The sequence below is a fragment of the Protomyctophum parallelum genome (assembly GCF_964188405.1).
Source record: "Protomyctophum parallelum genome assembly, chromosome: 12".
Classification (NCBI taxonomy): Eukaryota; Metazoa; Chordata; class Actinopteri; order Myctophiformes; family Myctophidae; genus Protomyctophum; species Protomyctophum parallelum.
This window is the reverse complement of record NC_139712.1, coordinates 29,049,914-29,069,998: the sequence shown is the minus strand read 5'-3', so window position 1 is coordinate 29,069,998 and position 20,085 is coordinate 29,049,914. Positions and strand designations below refer to the sequence as shown.

General features: G+C 43.1%; 1 protein-coding gene across 1 annotated transcript in view; it reads right to left on the bottom strand.

The window, feature by feature from the left end:
* The window catches only part of pou6f2 (POU class 6 homeobox 2), a 111,302-nt gene that overhangs the window by 80,980 nt on the left and 10,237 nt on the right, over positions 1-20,085 (bottom strand). The window contains exon 3 of the mRNA XM_083777986.1: positions 2,300-2,397. Within this exon, the coding sequence (XP_083634112.1) occupies positions 2,300-2,397 (98 nt within the window). The remainder of the gene's footprint in view (positions 1-2,299; positions 2,398-20,085) is intronic.

Genomic DNA, 20,085 nt, shown 5'->3' with positions numbered 1-20,085 from the left:
CCAGTATCCATTCAGTTTTAATTTAATTATCTCTACGTTATGCCAAGACTATTTAGTGCCATATGAATTATGACTTTACCAAAAATCTAGGTGCATTTCCTTTGAAACTCTATCTCGCTGTCGCTCTCCCGTTTCTCTATCTCTCTCTCCATCTTCATCTCCTGATTTCCACCCTCCTTCATTCTCTCCATGGGCACTGTTGGAAACGCTGCACAATGCTTGTCAGGCCTGACAGCTGAGCGTTGAGAAGTGGTCTCCTAGGGTACGCTGGCCGCATGGTGGGCTCTCCGTAGTGGTGGGGGCCCGGGTTTATGGTCCTGTATGGGGCTAAGCTAACCCAGAATCCTCTCTGCCCAACAGGGGAGAACAGGCCCTTCCATCTGCCTGGCAGCTCTGGCACTGAGAAATTGCCCGTAATCACCCAGATAGCCGACTTTTGTCATCCCAGCTCTAGCTGTGAGTGGGGAAAACGGAGAGAAGGTGGATTCATGTTGGGTAGGAAACTAACCATCGGATAATGGTTGTTCGAACAATATCCGGCTCCAGAGCGAGAATCTATCAAAACATATTGATCCTTGCAACAAGAGAATTGGGTATGGCGTGCGGAGTGCCTTTGTATTTTTTCTTCTGAAAAAGCGTTCGCTTCACAGAGGACTGTGCTGACAGCATTAATATATTAGGCTGTGACTGTTGAGAGAGGCGCCCGCAGAGGCTCGCTCTACAACCACTCCCTGCTTATTTTGTGCATGTGTGCTGTGTACAGTATGTGTTCCTTATCCGTTACTAAAGCAGCAACATTACACCAGCAAAGGGGAATTATAATGAGTATAGACCACTTTTAATTAGGCTCATTCCTTATTTTCCATCAGCGGAGAAGTGGAATGAGTCATTTATCAGAGCAAGTTCACACTCTATGACGTTGGCTTCACAACAGTTGATCTCTCTCTCTCTCTCTCTCTCTCTCTCTCTCTCCCCCCTTACATTTCCTCTTTTGTTAATGCTGATGAGAACTGACTGCATGGCCCTTTGTGGAGCAACACTCACTGAGTGCTGGAAGAATTAACTTATTAAGAGAGGGTGTTTGCGTGCTGAAAGAACCCAACCTGCCTTGTGTGTGTGTGTGTGTGTGTGTGTGTGTGTGTGTGTGTGTGTGTGTGTTTGTGTGTGTGTGTGTACATTTTGAAAGCCTAGTGTGTGCAAACTGTGCGCACACGTTTTTTCCTGTGTTTTATTATGTGCAACAAGCACATACTTATGTGTTCATGTGTGCGCGCGCGTGTGTGTGCGTGTGTGTGTGTGTGTGTGTGTGTGTGTGTGTGTGTGTGTGCGTGTGTGTGTGTGTGTGCGTGCGAGCACACGCACATGCGTGTGTGCGTACATGCGTGCGTGCGTGCGAGAGAGAGAGTGAGAGAGAGAGTGAGAGAGATTGTGTGCGTGTCGTCGTTTATGCAGTGACACTGGGCAGCACTAATGAGATAGATGTTCATTAAAGCTCAGAGAATCCAATCAGATAGGACATATCGCCTGGCTGAGCTATTAGCGGTGGCTAGAGGCTGGTGGCTCTTTGTGCCCCTGCTTGTGTCGAGCGCCACACTATTGTCAGCTCATTACCGCCACTACTCAATCACTATGCAGGTTGATCTATGGTGACAAAATGAAGGACAGAAAATGTGCTAAAAGCAGGAAATAAGCTCTTGGCTTAGACAGCAAAGGGAGTTCATCTGCATTCACCTATAGAGCGTCGCAGTCCCGCCCCTGACGAGTGGCCCGGAAGAGAATTTCCAATTAATTTGTCCCATAGACGTTTCAGAAAGTATTTAAAAGCCAACTCGAATGGTGACAACGATTTTTGGGGCAGAACAAATAATTAGAAAGAAGAAAAATGATTTGTTCGGCCCAAAACATTTTGTTTATTGTCATGATTTGTCACCATCCGAGTTGGCTTTGTCCAAGGCTTACATGTACTTGTCTTTAAATAAATACTTTCTGAAACTCTATAGGGGTGTTTATTAAAGTAATTATTGCATTTCAATGCCATTTCATAATTTAAGAGGGAAGAGGGCTCCTAAGGCACACTTGTGGAAAATGTAAAAGCCTTAAATAGCAAATGCAAATGGCTATAGAATAAAATATACTCAAAACCAAATCCATGTGCAACAACACCTTCTGCAAACAAAGTGGATATGATTGTGAATGCTATTGGTAGGACAAGGAGGATATCATTTGAGAACCTTTTTTCAGCAGAGCATTCTGTGTTCTTTTGGCACGGCAGTTACAGAGAGATAGAGCTCTTTATTACCTGTGCTCCCATCGCATACGCCGGGTGAGACTGTCCCAGCTGGCTGTGCTCTGAGGGACTGCTGCTAACGTCAGACTGCACAGAACCATCACGGGTCCCTGAGAGAAGGAGAGAGAAAGAGGAAAGAGAAAGATGGAAACAGAGCACAGAGAATGAGACATTCACCTCAAATCATACCGTGGACATTTTTAAAAGGACCATACACTGTGTTCTGGTAATTCAACAAACAAAACCTATTAAAGTCACCGCTTTTTTAATGCAATTTAAAGTAAGTACAGACTGGCAGGCCGAAAATAGCCAGCCAGTTTCCTTTTTTCAGTAACAAATACATTGTCAAGTTGTTATACCAATGTCATGATCCAATAAGGAGAGATAAAAACAAGTGAAATTGGAAGTTGCTGAAGCTCTTTTCTGCATGGGGTTCTCCGTTCTCTCTGAAATTTGTAACCCACCTGAAAATGTAGTTTCTGCTTACTAACGGTAAGGTAAGGGGCTGGAGAGACAGACCCTGTTACTGAACAAACAACAACTTTGTTTTAACCAATCCAAATGCAATGATCACCATGATTCACGCACACACACACACACACACACACACACACACACACACACACACACACACACACACACACACAGTGTGTGTGGAAGTCAGAGAGAGAGAGAGGAGGGGGAATTTGTATTTAAGTGCTTTATCAATAGCCACCGTAGCGCTGCTGAATAAATTACCACCCAGCGGAGAGAGACTCATTGGTGTGGCGGGGTGGAGGGGCGGGTTAGCGGGGGTGATGCATACTGGCGGGTCCCCGATGGCCCAGATTAGTGCTGAGAGATGGGAGCTCAGCCACAAACGTCGGCCCCATATTATTCAGCCATTTACATCACTGAGTATCACTCATCGAACCTCCCCTCCTCTCCCCTCCGCCCTCTCCCCATCTCTCCTCTGTATCTTCCTCGCCCGCAGCCATGAGACACAATTAGACCTGTTTGTTATGAGGCCAGGGAGGAACGGGAGCAGACAGGGACATGATAATAAGGCTCTCACTGAATTGAAAAGGCTGCGGGGGGGGGGGGGGGGAGTAAAGGACATCCGACTATTTGATACAGTATACAGTATGATAACAATGACTTTAATCTCTCAAGCATCGTTTGCAACGACCTCTGGACTTTTTAGACTGCTTTAAAAGGGGGTTTTAAAGGTTGCGTTGACCTTTTGACACTGACTGCGTTGTATGAAACCTGACTGACTGAGTCCAAAGACTGCGGGATTCCAAGTGAAAAATGTATATGACAATCATCTGAGCGACATTGACTTCACCTGACCATTGTTTCAACAATATTCACATTATGTGGATAAAATGTAGGTACTTTCCGAGGCTATATTCCATGGCTAACTGGCAAGCAATTGGTATTGATATGTTCTCCATGAGTCAAGGAACATGTGGAAACAAGTGCCATGAATCTTGGCCAAACGAGGCATGAGTTATGACTGTTGAAAGGTTTCATTTTCAAAAAAGTGCTTTTGGCCTTTGACCAATTGGAGTAAGTGCTTTCAGTGCTATTTGGCATGACCCTCTACCATACTGTAAAATGCATATGACGCTGCATGTGTGTATTAGAGGCAGAAGAAGATTTTTCACAAAACAGCAATTTTCATTGGCTCATAAAAACTTTTAAAAACTGTACTACGATTGTTTTTGTCCGTATAGGTCCAAAGTTCACGTGTAGACGTTTTTGGGCTTTGCATAGTCACCGTTTGGCATGGCCCTCTACCAGATTACCAGATTTCACGAAAACCGACTGCACGGTTCAGCCAGAACTGCTATTTTTGGCGGAAGGAGAAGAAGAAGAAAAAACCCCACAAAAACAATAAGTGACCAAAGTCACTTCGTGACTTCTTGGTCCCTTAAAGACAGACATTACTGTATGTCTGTTGTGAATGCATCATATCTCATACTCTCCATTATTTGAAGTTTATTTTCTAAACAAACTAAACAAAATAACCAAGTAGGAGAGGAGAGCACTCAAGGTCAGACTACTGACAGCAATTATTGTTGACCATGAGCATAAAAAATAAATGACTTTGTTCCACTGACTAGAAGATACATTTTCTTGATTCAAAATCTTCACACAAAGACTTTTCCTTCCTCATGAATGCTTTTGTTCAACACTATACTTCTACGAAGGCCATGCCTATACAGAATCAACTCGCCACCAAAAATCTCATTGCCTGTCAAAGTGAATTTATTTATATACTGCATCACGTTTAAAACACCACTCCGCCAACAAAAATCACATCGTCCTTACATAAAATCCAAGTAATTGGTGAACGCCATGACCTACCAAATGAACCTTGAGTCTTTGATGGCTGATTTAAAAGCCTCAAGGGGGGGGGGGGCTGCTTTTTGTAGCTGGGTCCTAGTCCTAGCTACCCCCCGACTCGCTGCCCATTGCATCCCGATATAGGCCCATGTCCTCCGGCCTATCAACCTCACAAGCAGTAGGTGTTTCGACAGCCCGGTCTCTTTTCACCAATTACTTCACCCATTATGGATCACGTGGATGCGTGACCGGCCCCACTCAGTGGCATCAGTACCGACAACAATGATCATGATCCGTCTGAATGTGCACTAACATTGACTGTACCGTATATGAGAGACCACACGCGTGCCATACAGATATACAGTAGTTACAGTACAATGTTATGTGTCTGTGACTTAAGTTAAAAGGGTTAATTTAAAATGTGGAAAGACCTGACACCATCCATTAAATTCAAGTATGTGTATCACTGGTTTTTTTTTTAAGAATTGGCCTGGAAAAAGAAAATCTATCGGTAAATGTAATTTTCCCATCTCTTTTGTGTTTGTAGGCAGCCTTTGTAGGCAGCCTGTTTGTAGGCAGCCTCTGTAGACATTTTTAAAGCACAGCTCAAGACCCACTTCTACACTCTTGCTTTGAATTGATCTTTTAATTATTTTGTTATTCATGTCCTCACTGTATTGCATTACTGCTATTATTTTTAATGTCGTTGCCTTGCTTTTCTTTTCTTTCTTTCTCCATTGCTCTGTAAAGTACTTTGAGCTGCATTTCATGTCATGAAAGGTGCTATACAAATAAAGTTTTATTATTATTATTATTATTGTATTTGTTGGTTGCATGTAATATTGTAATATTGTGTTAATTTTGTATGCTATGTTGATGACTTGAATACATGGACCACAATGGAAACAAGTCCCCAGGACATTTTTGTGGCATCCTTTCGTGGCATCTGTTTTACTATGAAAGACTAAGAAAGTATTCAATAAAATGCATTAGAGGCCATAAGTAAGACTTAGTCTATACTCAAGGTATTTTGTCAGTATTACGCTTAAAATAATCATTTCTAGTACAGTGACGCCATCCAATCTCCCTTTAGATGGAACAATAATAATTAACCTTTATTAATCTTGTCTCGTCGTCCCCGATTACTGAAACGACCTGGTAAAGATTAATTAAAGATTTCCCGGCAAACCTGTGGGCATCTCAATGTCTTTAATGTAAATTCAACTGACACCAGATAATAACAAGTAATAATAATAATAATAATCTACTGGGCAAAGTCAGCAGGCAATTAAGCTTTCATATCAGCAGATGATTTGAGTACATATCAAAAACCACAATAACAATCGCCTGACTGTCAATTCATATGCTCCCATAATTAATGAACGGGGTCAGAGTATTACAAAATGCCATATAATACCATCAATAAGTAATGATCATAGTTCTCATAAATGAATAGATGGAGATGGCTGTGAATAATATATTTCATTTGATAAACAGCGCGAGGACTAGCTTATTAAATAACGACTGCACTGTGCCTTTCATCGCATCACCTCACAATAACTTAGAAAGCTTGATCCCCTTTGCAAAAATATCTGTAACGTTAACACATTTATCGCCGAGGGAACCGGTCGATAATAAATAAATACACATGCACATCTTTCCCCCTTAGGATTTGTGTAATTTCTTTAACTAAATTAAATAGCTGACAGGAGGAATATCCCGGGAGTCAATCTTCAATTCTTTTTTTATTACCAGATTCTTTGGGCCTTTTTTCTAATCTGCTTATCCAATGTGAAATGTTTCTTAAGTGGATTTCCAGACAGGAGATTAACACTGGATCGAGGAGGGGAGAAAATGAAACAAAGATATGCTGATCAAAACTTAAGTTAAAAAATAAAATAAAAAATAAAATCCTTTGCTGCTATGATAACACACAGCTTACACAATGAATGGTGGTGCATGGATTAAAGTTCTAAGTCGCCATGACTGATTTCAGTCATGTGGATTCCATAGAAGCCAGCATGTCTCCTATGGAAGCATGTTGAGCAGCGGAAACAGCCTCGCTTATTATTTTAAGCATTTGAAGTGGTCAAACTAGGAATAATTATGTTCAGAAGCATATTCCGTGAAATCTTAATAGTCTCAGATATTTCATACTTCTGTGATTCTACGTCTGTGATTTCTTCACTTGGTTGGCAGTATGTAGAACAGCAGGAACAATACTAAAGCATCGTAATGTTACATATTGTGTTGCTAGTGTGAAATGGGGAGGGGCTCGTTTTCACACTGCTTGACAAATCGCACATTAGGACGTGGTCATACAGTATGGCCATATCTGTGATATGATCAACACGTGAGGCAGATAACATCGCATAATTTATGCATCTGTAGCCAAATGTTTAGGGCCCATACCACATGGGTGCAATGATCTGATCAGCTACTGTAGTCCCCTGTTTGATTCTCGGCTGGCCGGAGACATTCGCTGAATGTCACCCCCCTATACCCTCTCTGTCACCCCCCTATACGCTCTCTACACTCTCCAGTGTTGCTGTCAATAATGGGTATATACACAGGCACGCAGGCACGCAGGCATGCAGACACGCACGCACGCACAAGAGAGAGAGAGAGAGAGAGAGAGAGAGAGAGACTACTTGACACTTGGCCTAACTTGATAGTAGTGACACTTTGTAATTTGTATCTGGCAGAACATTTAGTTAGTAAAATTGCAGGTAAAGCAAGCAGTTTCCACAGTTATGATTGTGCCACTTATAGGGAAGCATTCTGTGAATTTGTCTATACATAAAGATCATTTCACTTCCGGCGTGAATTGCGGTTTTAACCGATTAACCCTATGCTTCATTGAGCGGACGGAGTCCCCAAGGGGTCTATGCTAGGCCCCCTGCGTTTTCCCCTCTACACCTACTTTGCAGAAAATAGCTGAGGCATACCAGCTCACAACGTGTTGCAGAATAGTCACGCTGCTATGTGGCTAACCGAATGAACGTTCTCAGTCACATCTTTCCCATAAGGTACGCTGAAATGGAATCTTTTCTAACCATAAACAAAAACTGGAAAAACCGAAGTTCATTTGAGGTCTACATGAACATGTTTGTACAGACAATATGGCACTCTTTCTAAAACGATTGTTTTATTATGACAGAGCCCAGTCGGTGTGTGATTTGATGGGTGTAACAGCGTGGCAATAATGCCAATATCCAGCAGCCACTACATGAATTCTCTTGCATTGATTACCAAAGTGGTCATTGGAGAGCTACTTTCAATGTCATACAACGCAGAGGGCTTTGCGTGCGTGCGTGTGTCACTGTCAGGAGGGGCAAAGAGCTGTATTTATTTGACATCATTCAGCCTGTCTTAATGCACACTGCCCCAAGGACACACCACAAGACAATTAGCCTGGATTTCATAAAGCGATCAGCATGCCACCTTCTCAAATGCGGCGGCTTCATACATTGACAAATAGCTGATATTGAATGGGGTTTTTTTGTTAGCTTTCGCCTCAGTGCATTTGTGAATCAATTTACATCCATAAAAGAAGCTTTAACACTTACCGTAGAAATATTAGTGGAAAATGCATTATTTAAGTTGTCGAGTGTGGGGAGAGAGGCCCGGTAACGATTCAGGCTTTTTAGAATCTTTTTTTTTTCATAATAGCCCTTTCGAAAATGCCTGACTGAGTGCATCTGTTTTGCTATTTCAATCATTGGTGTCTGACTGACCTGATAGCTGACTGGTTAGGAGACATAGCACATGGGCAGAATGCTCTGAATCTAGCAAATCAAGATCAGAACATGTATTTTTTATTTGTATTTATCTATCTATAAATGCACCACGTCTGTGTATGTACGTACGTAGGTCTGAAATCCACATAACTCGAGAACCATTTGCCCCACCGACTTCAAATTTGACACACGCACACCGATATCGGTATCGAGTCCGTCTGATAGCCGGTTGTGCAGAACCAGCACAAAAGCCTCTGCCCGGGATCCGGGACATCTGCATACACTCCATATTTGGGCCTGCTTGACAAAGAACTCCATATATGGGCATAAAAGGGACACAATACTTGCACGCTCTGCTTGTGCCTTGCACACATCCATACAGTACATGGCCTACTTGTGTGCAAGCGGAGCGCGCAAGAACTGCTACTAACTAATGTCTATTTCTAAATCCTTTAGACCCGTTATTGACCTTATACCTACCTTGAAGCGTACCTTAGTTACAGACAAGACAGGTTGGCAAGTCAGGCGACAGTTAATCAGGTTCAATCAGGTTCAATCAGATCTATGACCATTTAATACAATATATAGTGCTTCATCTCTGTCTCGACTCTCAGCTATGAGGTCCTTAGCCTGTAAAATGTCGAAGACCACTGCTCTACTGAATGCAACAGACAAAGTGTACAGCAAAGTGTACAGCTTACTGCACCACCTTTGAAAAGATCGCAAATCACCGGTGATTTGGCTATGCATTTCATTACTCCCTCTTAGGCTCTCAACAATAACACTAGGCCATAATCTGCTGCCAATAACCCCAGGTGCTCTTAGCGAGACGGCTCCCTCTGGGCGTAGTAATACTCCTGTTTATAGGCTATGGGCTTGGAGAGGCTGCTGCTGGTGATAGGTCAATAGTGTTTTGGAGGAAAACCACCAGAGACTGGTTTGGAGTGGCCGTCTGTAATACTATTAGCTGCATTATATCCGCCTCTGCTGGTGCCGCAGGTATGAGAGCTGTCATTTCCTTAATGAAGAGCGCAGAGGCCAAAGCACTTGCTTTCTCTCTAGATCTCAACATTAAAGGCTGATTTCCCACCGAAGGAGGTCACGGACCTCACAGGGAAGTATCCATGCAGGTCGTTCATGCTGCCAATGGGTGGAATTACGGAGTTGAGGAATCCTCCTTGGTGGCAAATATCTGTTATGGCTGGGGGCCATAACAGATGATACATTCTGCAAATCAATTAAATGTTTTTTTGCTTCTTATCCACGTTTCTCCTCAATTTATTGTGCTAATCATAATCACTTTTTTTCTTTACAACATAGTATTCTCAAAGCAATTATTCACATATTGTTTTTATCATACCCCTAAATGGGAGCACAAACACTAAACAAAATCTTCAAAGAAACACCAGGATATGTCCATGAATACAAAGCAAATGGAATGTCCATTTGTGACAACTGATACACAGCACTTATCTGTTACTAATGTTTAAATGTGTGTGATCTTGACATGACTTGTATGTTGCATTCCATTACTAGCCGCTGAACGGGGTTGACTGTACTTCCGTTCTTTTTTACCACACCAAATAGCAGCAGCGTGTGTGCTTGCAGATCTGCTATTCCCCCCACAATAGGGATCCTAGGGTTCAAGTGCTTAGCGTGCATGTGTTTAAAGACTGGAAAGGGGAATACTGAATTGAATTGATGACATACACATACATATTAATTATCTCACTTTTGTGACTGTAATGTTAATTGTTAATTTTACAGCACTATTTTTGGTCCTTCTGGGCCAAAAGTATAGCCTTTGTTCACAGGTGGGTCACTACTGGGCACAAAAGATTTGAGAACCGCGGCTCTACTTCCACAAAGTTTTAGCAAAGAAAGCTGGGAGATTGGCACACTCACAATAGTGATGATTCAGGTATCCAAACCAAAGAGACATGGAGAGGAGATGTTTTGCTTCAATACCAAAACCGTGTCGGATTCATGGAGAACCCCTTTGTCTTTTTTTAATGAATACAGATGACACTGTAGTATATTGACGGTGTAGGCCCTTTCCTCACTTACTGTACTTACAGCATGCTCCAACTCGTGGCCACATGTCTTCTTCACCGACATTCTCTTTAAAGCCTGATTTATGTCATTTATGTCAACCCTTTTTTTCCCCAATTGAGAATACCTGAATATTTTGTCAAGTGACACGCCGCAAAAACCCTTTCTCTAAATGAGGTAGAAAGAGTGCTTGGCAGTACTGCTCTTACCTGTCGCTCCCCTGACACTGGAGTGGAGATGGGACCATTACGGCCACAAGAAGAGGTAAATTGGTGAGAAGAGGCAATGCCCATTTCAAAGGTCAAGAAGGAGAGGGGGTGATGGAAGGGAGAAGAGGAGAGAGGTACCAGGGAGAGAGGAAAGAAGTGTATAGAAAAGAGAGGGGGGGTGTTTCGTGCTGCTCTCAGGGGATTGGAACACTTTGCACATGAGCACATCTGTTGTGGAGTGTTCTCCTCATTCCCAAAGCAATGTCAACCTGATTAGCTCAGGGTTGAAAGAGGCCAAATAACAATCCAAATTATTCCTCATCCTTTTACAGCCACGAGCGAAAGGCGGGATATACAGAGATCAAGCTTATAGCCTCGGAGAGAGCTCTAAGCCTTTTAGGGGGGATGCCTACCTCGCCATTGCTCCTCCTTTTAAATTACTTAAAGGATACTTGCGGTAAATAGGATTCTGTTGCGTGACCCCCTCCCTGCGCACGCACACACACGCACACACACACACACACACACACACACACACACACACACACACACACACACACACACACACACACACACACACACACACACACACAAAGACTATGTCCTGAGCGATTAAGGCCTATCTCACATCACCCTTTGATTTTCCTAATTTTGTTGTCTGTTTAAACACAAATCACTCATGGCTCTTGTCATACAAATCCGAGAAATAATGTATTATTATTCATTATTAAATGTCTAAGACAACACTCCCTCTGTACAGAAAATGCTTTTTCAGTTTGGGATGCCAATTTTATCCAATCAGGAAAGAGAACTCAACACAGGAAAAGGGGTAAACAAAATGAAATTGCAAGTGATGACATGAAGAAATGAGCAGCCAAAATTGGAACTGGAGCACAAATAGCTGATAAATAAATAGACACTTTTCCCTGATTGGCTGAAGATTGGCCACCCAACTTGAAAATGTATTGTACAGTATATGTATTTTCATTTTATTAAAGAGCTGGAGCAGAGACCTCTGCTACTGAACAAACACTCTACTCTAGCAATGATTACAATCACAATATAGTGCTTTAACCTTAAAAAAAAAGATTGGGGTCCTTGTCACGAAGCGGTTTGAGAACAACTGATTTAGAGAAGGCATTTGTAGAATCAGCCTCAGGTCTTAACAATGGGTTAAAAATAGTGAAAATATCTACAAGCTCTCAACTCAATCTCTTAACTTTGCCATTTGTCGCACAACAAAGTAAATAGGGCGTAAAATGGTCAATAAATACTAGCTTGTGTTGAAAATAACACAATAGTCCTCCTCTCCCCCTGTCAGCCTATAGTGTAGCATCTAGCCAAGCGAGAGCAAGTGGTGTACATTTAGAGAGAGAGAGGTAGCCAGTGGGGTGTGAGGGCGGGGTTGAGGCCCTGGTGGTGTGGGAAGGAGGAGGAGGGGGGTAGACACTCACATGTCATGCCTGACACATCAGCCAGTGACCCCCAGGCAATCCAACACTAATGTTGCCTATGTCCCACTTTCTGCCCCCTTACCGCCACCCCTCGGACCCTCCCTCCTCCAGCCCCTGTTATGTCCCCCGTCCGCCTGTCCGTACCCTTATACCCTTGCCTTGTGTCTTCTGAGACGCATTAGAACAATGGATCATGTCGCTGGCAGCCGCCCACGCTATACAGAATCTATCACTGAGACGTGGCATCATCTTCATCATCATCATCATCATCATCAGCTTGTACTGCAGGTACCGCTTCTCACCTCCACCACCAGGCCAATGACAAACCAAGAATCCATCCACACATTGGGAGTTTATGTAACACACACACACTCGGTATCTACTGATATCAGACCGAATCCACTTCTTTGCTAAAGGTATTTACACAGCAACGGCATCGGTACAGCAGCAGGAAACAGGCAAAAAATAATCATGGAACTATAGAAGACACACACACACACACACACACACACACACACGTACACACACAGAGAGAAGACAATTCCGCGGCGTAGTCACATATAGACGAAGGAGGGACGTCAGAGGATGTAGTATTGCTTTGAAGCCCCATAACTCTATTCCCGCCACGGAAAAGAAGCGCCGGCGTGTTATTCCAACCTCCTCAGATATAAAGGGGAAGGAACATAATAACTTCCCGATAGCCTGGATCTCCACTGCCCTTATACTACACAACCCCCCCCCCCCCCCCCCCCCACCCCCACCCCACCCCACACACACACACACCTCCCTCCACCACCTCCTTCCACCCACTTCTCCTGCCTCAATCTTTGGTTTCAAAGGAAGTGAATCAGCCCAGAAGGACAGAAGGTTGTGCATTAGTACTGGTCATTGCTCAAAGAGCGGAGCGTTATAAATAATAAAGGCTTGTGAAGGACACAGGGGGGGCTGGCGGTGGATACATCTTGGTTCACGCCACACACAAGTCAAAGACGAGATTGTAATTTCCATTCTGAAAATGTGACCCTTCGCAGCTTCAATTACTGTCTCAACAACACGGAGCCACGTCCGTGCACAGGAGATGTGTGTGATTCTTTGTTAGTTCTACATGAAAGGCTTATTGATATTGCCAATGGAGCACCATATACAATATGCACTTTATTTTTCTTCTTCTTTTTGTGATATGACAAAGTGAAGTTGAAGTTCAGTTGGAGTTGAAGCCATGTTGTTTTGCTTTGTGATGCCTATAATGTCTCTTCTCTGTAAACAATTTTATATGAAGTAATTAAAACTGGGAAAGCACCTGTGTCATATTAGATTTTAGTTGGCTATTCAAATATAGCAGATATCAAGTCACTTACAAGTCAGCCTGTACACCTGTGATTTCTTTAGCATTTCTGAAAAGTCTTGAAAGTGTTTCGAATTACGGAAAGGTTTGAGAACTAATGATTTGGAAGGCATTTATATAATGCCTTCCCAGATCTTAATAGGTTAATATTATTATTATTATTACTATTATTGTCATAACCATATTGTTGTGTGACAATGTATGATGTCCTAGGCGATGCAGTTTGCTGCCTCCATGACAAGCACTCCCTGCTCCCATCATGTCTTCTTTATGGTGACTGCCTGGCTGGCTGTATCCCCCATGCGTGCTACAGTATATACGGTCACATTAGGGAATGCGTTACACCTGTTCTTGCAGGCATGCAATGCATTAAGCCTGTTTTCACATTTGCAACACAGACAGCTGAAATCCCCATAATGAGATCCGCCTCCCGGGGAAATACTCGCACCCCCCCGTCCCGTCCCCTCCCCATGCCTCCTTTATCCACTCTTATTTACTCAGCGTGCACCCATTCAGCGCTGGGTTTATGCCACTTTATTACTTAACCCAACCACACCACATTACCAGCCTCTTTGCATCAGCAAGCAGGTCTATCCCACCATGCATCCCACTCACTAAGCTGATTACACAAAAATAATAAGGCTGCGTGCCTCCGGCTGTGTGTGTGACTGTGCGTGCGTGTGTGTTTGTGTGTGTTCATGTGTGTCTGTGTGAATATGTACAGTGACCAGAGAGAAGGTCTAAGCTTGAAAGATTTGATGAGGAGCCCCTATACCTAATATAGCAGTTAAGTCAAGTGAAAGGTACTGCCTAAGATAGTTGTATTGGAGCTCAACAAATATGTATGTTCTGGGGGGCCTAACAGTCCAGGCGCATACCACATACAGGCTCTAATGCAACCTGACAGCAAGATGCAGGTTCGAATCCAGATCCAGATGAACTTTTCTGCGTGTCACTCCCAGTCTCTCTCTCTCTCTCTCTCTCTCTCTCTCTCTCTCTCTCTCTCTCTCTCTCTCTCTCTCTCTCTCTCTCTCTCCCTGTTTCCTGTCTACTCTCTCCCTGTTTCCTGTCTATCTGGGGCGGCGGTGGCTCAGGGGTAGAGTGCCTGGATGGTAACTGTAAGGTTGCCAGTTCAAACCCAGGCTCCCCCAGAGTTACTGTCGAAGTGTCCTTGAGCAAGACACTGAACCCCTAATTGCTCCCGATGTGCTAGTTGGTGCCTTGCATGGTTTCCGCTGCCATCGGTGTATGAATGTGTGTGTGAATGGGTGAATGTAATGCACAATCTCTGTAAAGCGCCTTGGATAAAGGCGCTATATAAATGCACCATTTACCATCTCCACTGTATACTATCAATAAAGGCAGAAAAGCCCAAAGAATTATAATAAAATAAAAGATCAACTCCACCACACAAACAATGTAGTGTGTGTGTGTGTGTGTGAGAGAGAGAGAGATAGAAGCGTGATTTGTATTAACAGCTACTTTAGTCTTGAAATATAAATATATCTTGAAAGGAGTACATGAAAAAGCCATGTTGTTGTGTACACAGAAGATGCTTTGTTCTGAATCACCTCTGATTCTCTGTTTAGGCGTTTTAGTGGTAGTGGTGGTGGTGATGGGGCTCTGCAGTGACCTTAGCGAAAACGCTTCAGAATTTTGTCAGAGCGTGTACAAATGCGGGCCATTTCATGCAGGCCGTAAGTGTACAAAATGAGTACCTCCATTGTTCGCGCCCGGCTCTCTTTGACAACGTGATGATAGAAGCTTTGTGAGGGTAAATGCAAAATGACAAGCGATGAGCCTTTAGTTGCTGAATATAATACAGAATTGTGCTCCAAGTATCTTATTATCTTGTCTGTTGATGTCTGAAAGGGAGAGATTTTGCTTGAGAAGAGGACAAGACACCTGCACACATACACATTACGCAGACAAGCATTTACGTGACCCCTTCTCTGAAGCGAGCGTGAGGTTTTTGTAGAAGATGGCTTGAGAAGGGAGTATTTTGTATTTTGTATCGGACGGACAATAGCTTTTACTGCTTCGCCCAGAGACTAGCTGCTCAGATGGCTCAGTTGAGCTCATCAGGGGGCTGTTGTTAGTGGTTAGGTGTCTTGCTCAGGGACACTTCGGCACATAAGACTAGCTGGGCAAGCCGAAAGTCGAACTGGCAAAATTGTATATAGGCAAAGCTAAGTCCAAGGACACACAAGTTACATTAACATGTGGGTTACTTGTGCCAGCGTCAAACGGAAAAAATACGTCTTTAAGTGTTGTCAACGATAACTTGGGAGCATAATGAAAGAATGCTGCATCTCCAATGTTATGGTGCATGGGTAGGGACCGGGTCATTCATTTCTAGCAACTAGCAAGCCTTTAGTATAGGATCCAAGGGCTTGAGAATGAACATACAACAGCAGGGAGTCTGGGAAGGCATATGCATTGAGAGCTTTAAGTAGAAGCCACAACTTTAAAATGGACTCTGAGGAATAACGTGTTCCTTCCACGCGCTACGTCCAACCAGGGAAACTCCCCCCTGTCAGGTGTAAAGGAGCAACTTGGAAACTCAGGCATGAAGGAAGCATGAGTTCAAGTCCGTTGCTCTCCCCATGTGCCCCATATATGGGGACTAGGTTGGCAGAGGGTGTGTAGAGCCCAGGATCACATTAGATAATTGACCCAGGGGTGAAAAATGGGTTACAAAATCGTGGGATAAAAATTATATATATTTTTTTTTAAATGGACAGATACTGTAGATATAGCTAATACAGAGTGAATTGTCCTCTCGTTTTGTTGGCAATTTAGAGTTCAGCAGAGTTCTGAATAAGCTGTAACATCCAATGTAGTTTTTAGGATAATAAGTGCATTGCAGGAGTCCAACTTTAGATAAAAAGCATCTAGCTGTAGGAATGATCATGCTATAAGCAAATATTTCTGAGATGAAGGAATGCAGTTTTGGTTACTTTGTTTATATGGGGAAAAAAACTCAAATCAGAGTCTAAAACTAGACAAAGTGCCAATCGGCACAGGTCTCCACCAGGGCAGGTCAGGTTGTGGCCTCATGGTGGCGCTATAACAGGCTGTTGAGGAAGATTTGGGCCGGAGGTTCGTGTTGGAGGGATGCAGGTACAATGTTTTTCCATGTGTGCATACATAAGTTGTATACAGATCGATGCAGTTATAGCTAAAAACAGGAATTGGCCTGTTATAGCGCCACCGTGAGGCTGATTTTGAGGAAAAAATTGTGGCATGTCGTCCTCGGCCTAGTGAAAATGTGCGTGTATAATTTAACGGAAATTGCACACTGTGTTTGTGATTTGTGGGCTTTTTTCGAAATGGACGAATCGTGTGAGCTTTGGAAGCCAATCTTAGCCAATCAGGATGTAAGATGGGAAATGGTGCCGCTCCGTGTTGATCACATGACTATGGAGATAGTGTATACCGATTTGCGTGAAATTTGGATAAAATCTGAAGGAGTAATAATAGAAAATGTGTTTTACATATGTCGGCCTCCTGGTGGCGCTATAAAGAGCAGATGTGAAAAATTCCAGGCAAAGGTTTTTCCTTGGCCTCTAGGGAGTTGGCATCCAAAGTTATCCACAGATCCGTGCAGTTAGAGGTAAAACACTTTTCGGCCAGTTATAGCGCCACCTTGAGTCTGAGTTGAAATTGTTCATGTGGCATTTCGTCCTGGGCCTAGTGGGAATGTGGGTGCACAATTTCAGGGAAATCACGCGATGTGTTCATGATTTGCAGCATTTTGTTTGAAACTGAGCACTCCTGTGAACTTTGGAAGCCAATCTTAACCAATCAGGATGGAGTGTGAGAAATCTGAAAGACCGGTTTCGTTGAATGGCTCTAGAGAGACTGTGTACCAATTTGCGTGATGTTTGGAGAAAATCTGTAGGTGTATTGTGCAAAAACTTGTTTTGCACAAAGCAGCCTCCTGGTGGCGCTATAACAGGCCGTTCTGGAAAGTTTGGGGCAGAGGTTCATTGTTGGCATCCAGGGAGTGTGTGTGCAAAATTTGGCATCGACCAGGTTAACGGTGGCTAATAAAGACTTGCTTGTTGTCTCCACCAGGCCGAAGGCATGGGGGGAGAGTATGTTTTGCACTCCGTCCGTCCGTCCGTCCGTCCGTCCGTGTGTCCGTCCGTGTGTGTGTCCGTGAGCAGCTAATCTCGGCCACCGTTAACCCGGTCGATGCCAAATTTTGCACACACACTCCCTGGATGCCAACGATGAACCTCTGCCTCAAACTTTCCAGAACGGCCTGTTATAGCGCCACCAGGAGGCCGCTTTGTGCAAAACAAGTTTTTGCACAGTACACCTACAGATTTTGTCCAAACATCGCGCAAATTGGTACACAGTCTCTCTAGAGCCATTCAACGAAACCGGTCTTTCAGATTTCTCAGACTCCATCCTGATTGGTTAAGATTGGCTTCCAAAGTTCACAGGAGTGGTCAGTTTCAAACAAAATGCTGCAAATCATGAACACATCGCGTGATTTCCGTGAAATTGTGCACGCACATTCCCACTAGGCCGAGGACGAAATGCCACATGAACAATTTCAACTCAGCCTCAAGGTGGCGCTATAACTGGCCGAAAAGTGTTTTTACCTCTAACTGCACGGATCTGTGGATAATTTACTTTTGTTGCCCTTTTATCCAACCACCAGATGAAGGCAAGCTGCAATGTCCTACATTCCTATCCTGGTGGAGACCTGTGCCCAGAAGGGCACTTTTTCTAGTTACTTCTGGTTTAATCAAGGCAGCTAGGTTGAAAAGTATTTTAACCCATTAAAACCTGAGGCCGATCAGTAGGTCTCAAACTTTTTCTCTGGGGGCCAACTAATGAGATTTCTGTCTTTATCGTTGTTTAATTAAGTTATCACTCATCCATGTATTGATTGCAGACAGCGAGGGAGCTCAAGGCATGTGCATCTTGTGGCTCAACAAATTGTGTATCAACAAATTGTGTATCATCAGTATAGTTATGGAAGCTAACATGAAATCATGCTATAACATGACATAACATACGTAGTGGAATAGTGAGAACAGCAAATGCCCAAAACAGCTCTCTTGTACAACACCAAAAGTGATGAAATATGTCACTCTGACACATTTTCCTAAGACTAATTGCAATTATTTTCCCCTGTAATGTCTGTTCGGAAACCAGGTTAGATCACATTCTGAGAGGCCAACCCAGCTCGTGATGCAATTTATGAGGATTTATTTCACAGTCATCTGTATTGAATGTTGCACTTAAATCAAGAAGAATGAGAGCAAATGAGTGAGAGCAGTTTCTTTAATACAGTACGATTATTAGCTCTGAGATTTGAATCTAGAATAGAAGATTGTTCTCATTTAGCCGTTTAAAATTTTAATAACCGTCAAAACAAATATTTTTGGTTTAGAAAAGGGAGGTGAAATTGCTTATGTATAATCACATAGAACTCCACAATCCAAAATCGGCTTCTTTAGTGAGGTTGTCACAACAGCAGTTATGAAAGAAAATCACACCCGTGTGAACTGAGTGGTGCAACTCCCCTCTCCCCAACCTCTCCTCTCTCTCTCTCTCTCATTAGCAGGCAACAGTGCAGCACTAATACTATCTCTCTCTCTCTCTGTTTCTGGCAAACAGCACCCCTACTGGTACTCAGTCATACTCGTGCTCATTAATACATACATAGGTGAACACGGGTGTACACCATGTACACGGGTGACGGACATTGCTGTTCCTTGGAGTGGTTGCACCACTCAAAAACTGTATGACTGTTTACTTTGAAATGGTATTGAAGATGCTCAGAACAGGGTCAAGACAGTGAGTGGACGTTTGAGATGCTATTACATTTTGGAATAGTTTCAGGTCTGATGGTTGTGATTTTATTGCTAAATGTGTTTTGCTAATTCTTTCTAAGATAAGAGGGAGGGTTTAACATGCTATCAATAGTGGAAGAAATAGTTGTCCTGCAGACAGGACAATAATGATAGTGCACAGTTGTTAAATAAAATTGCTGTAATGTGATACATTTGTATGCGAGTTTGCTATGGTCCAAAGGTACAGGATCAAACAAAAAACAAACTTAACATCATACATCATCATGCATCATCTCATACTGGCCAATCAGAATGCCTGTTGCCTCTGATTGGTTGGCTGATTTGCTCGTTTACATATAAACGTAAATTTTCCCTTCAATGTCAATGGCGTTTAATGTTTTGATGTTTAATTTACGTCATATTTAGTGGAATTCTGCTGTCATTTCTCCGTTCATTGTCAATGGCAAATATTGAGACAGGCGGGCACACGATTTAGCAGTCATTTGACAAGAATTCCCCATTCATTGTCAATGGCAAATCTTGAGTTGTGTGGGGACAAAAGCTGTTTATAGAAGCAAGAAGGGGCTAGCACCCATTAAAAATAATCTAGGACAGTGGCTCTCAAGCTGAGCTCTCTGGGTTCCTTGAGGGGGTTCCAAATGGACCCTTTTGGTTCCATTTGTACATTTGTTGCGAGCGAAGGTCGCAGTTAACTATGGAATCGTGCATTTCCCGTCAGTGTGTTGGTTGGGCACCATATATGGTGCCCAGGTCTCGTGACATCATTTGACATTATCAGGGATGGAGATGTGGATGTCATAGTAAATGCGACCTGCTGTTGCAGTTAAGCC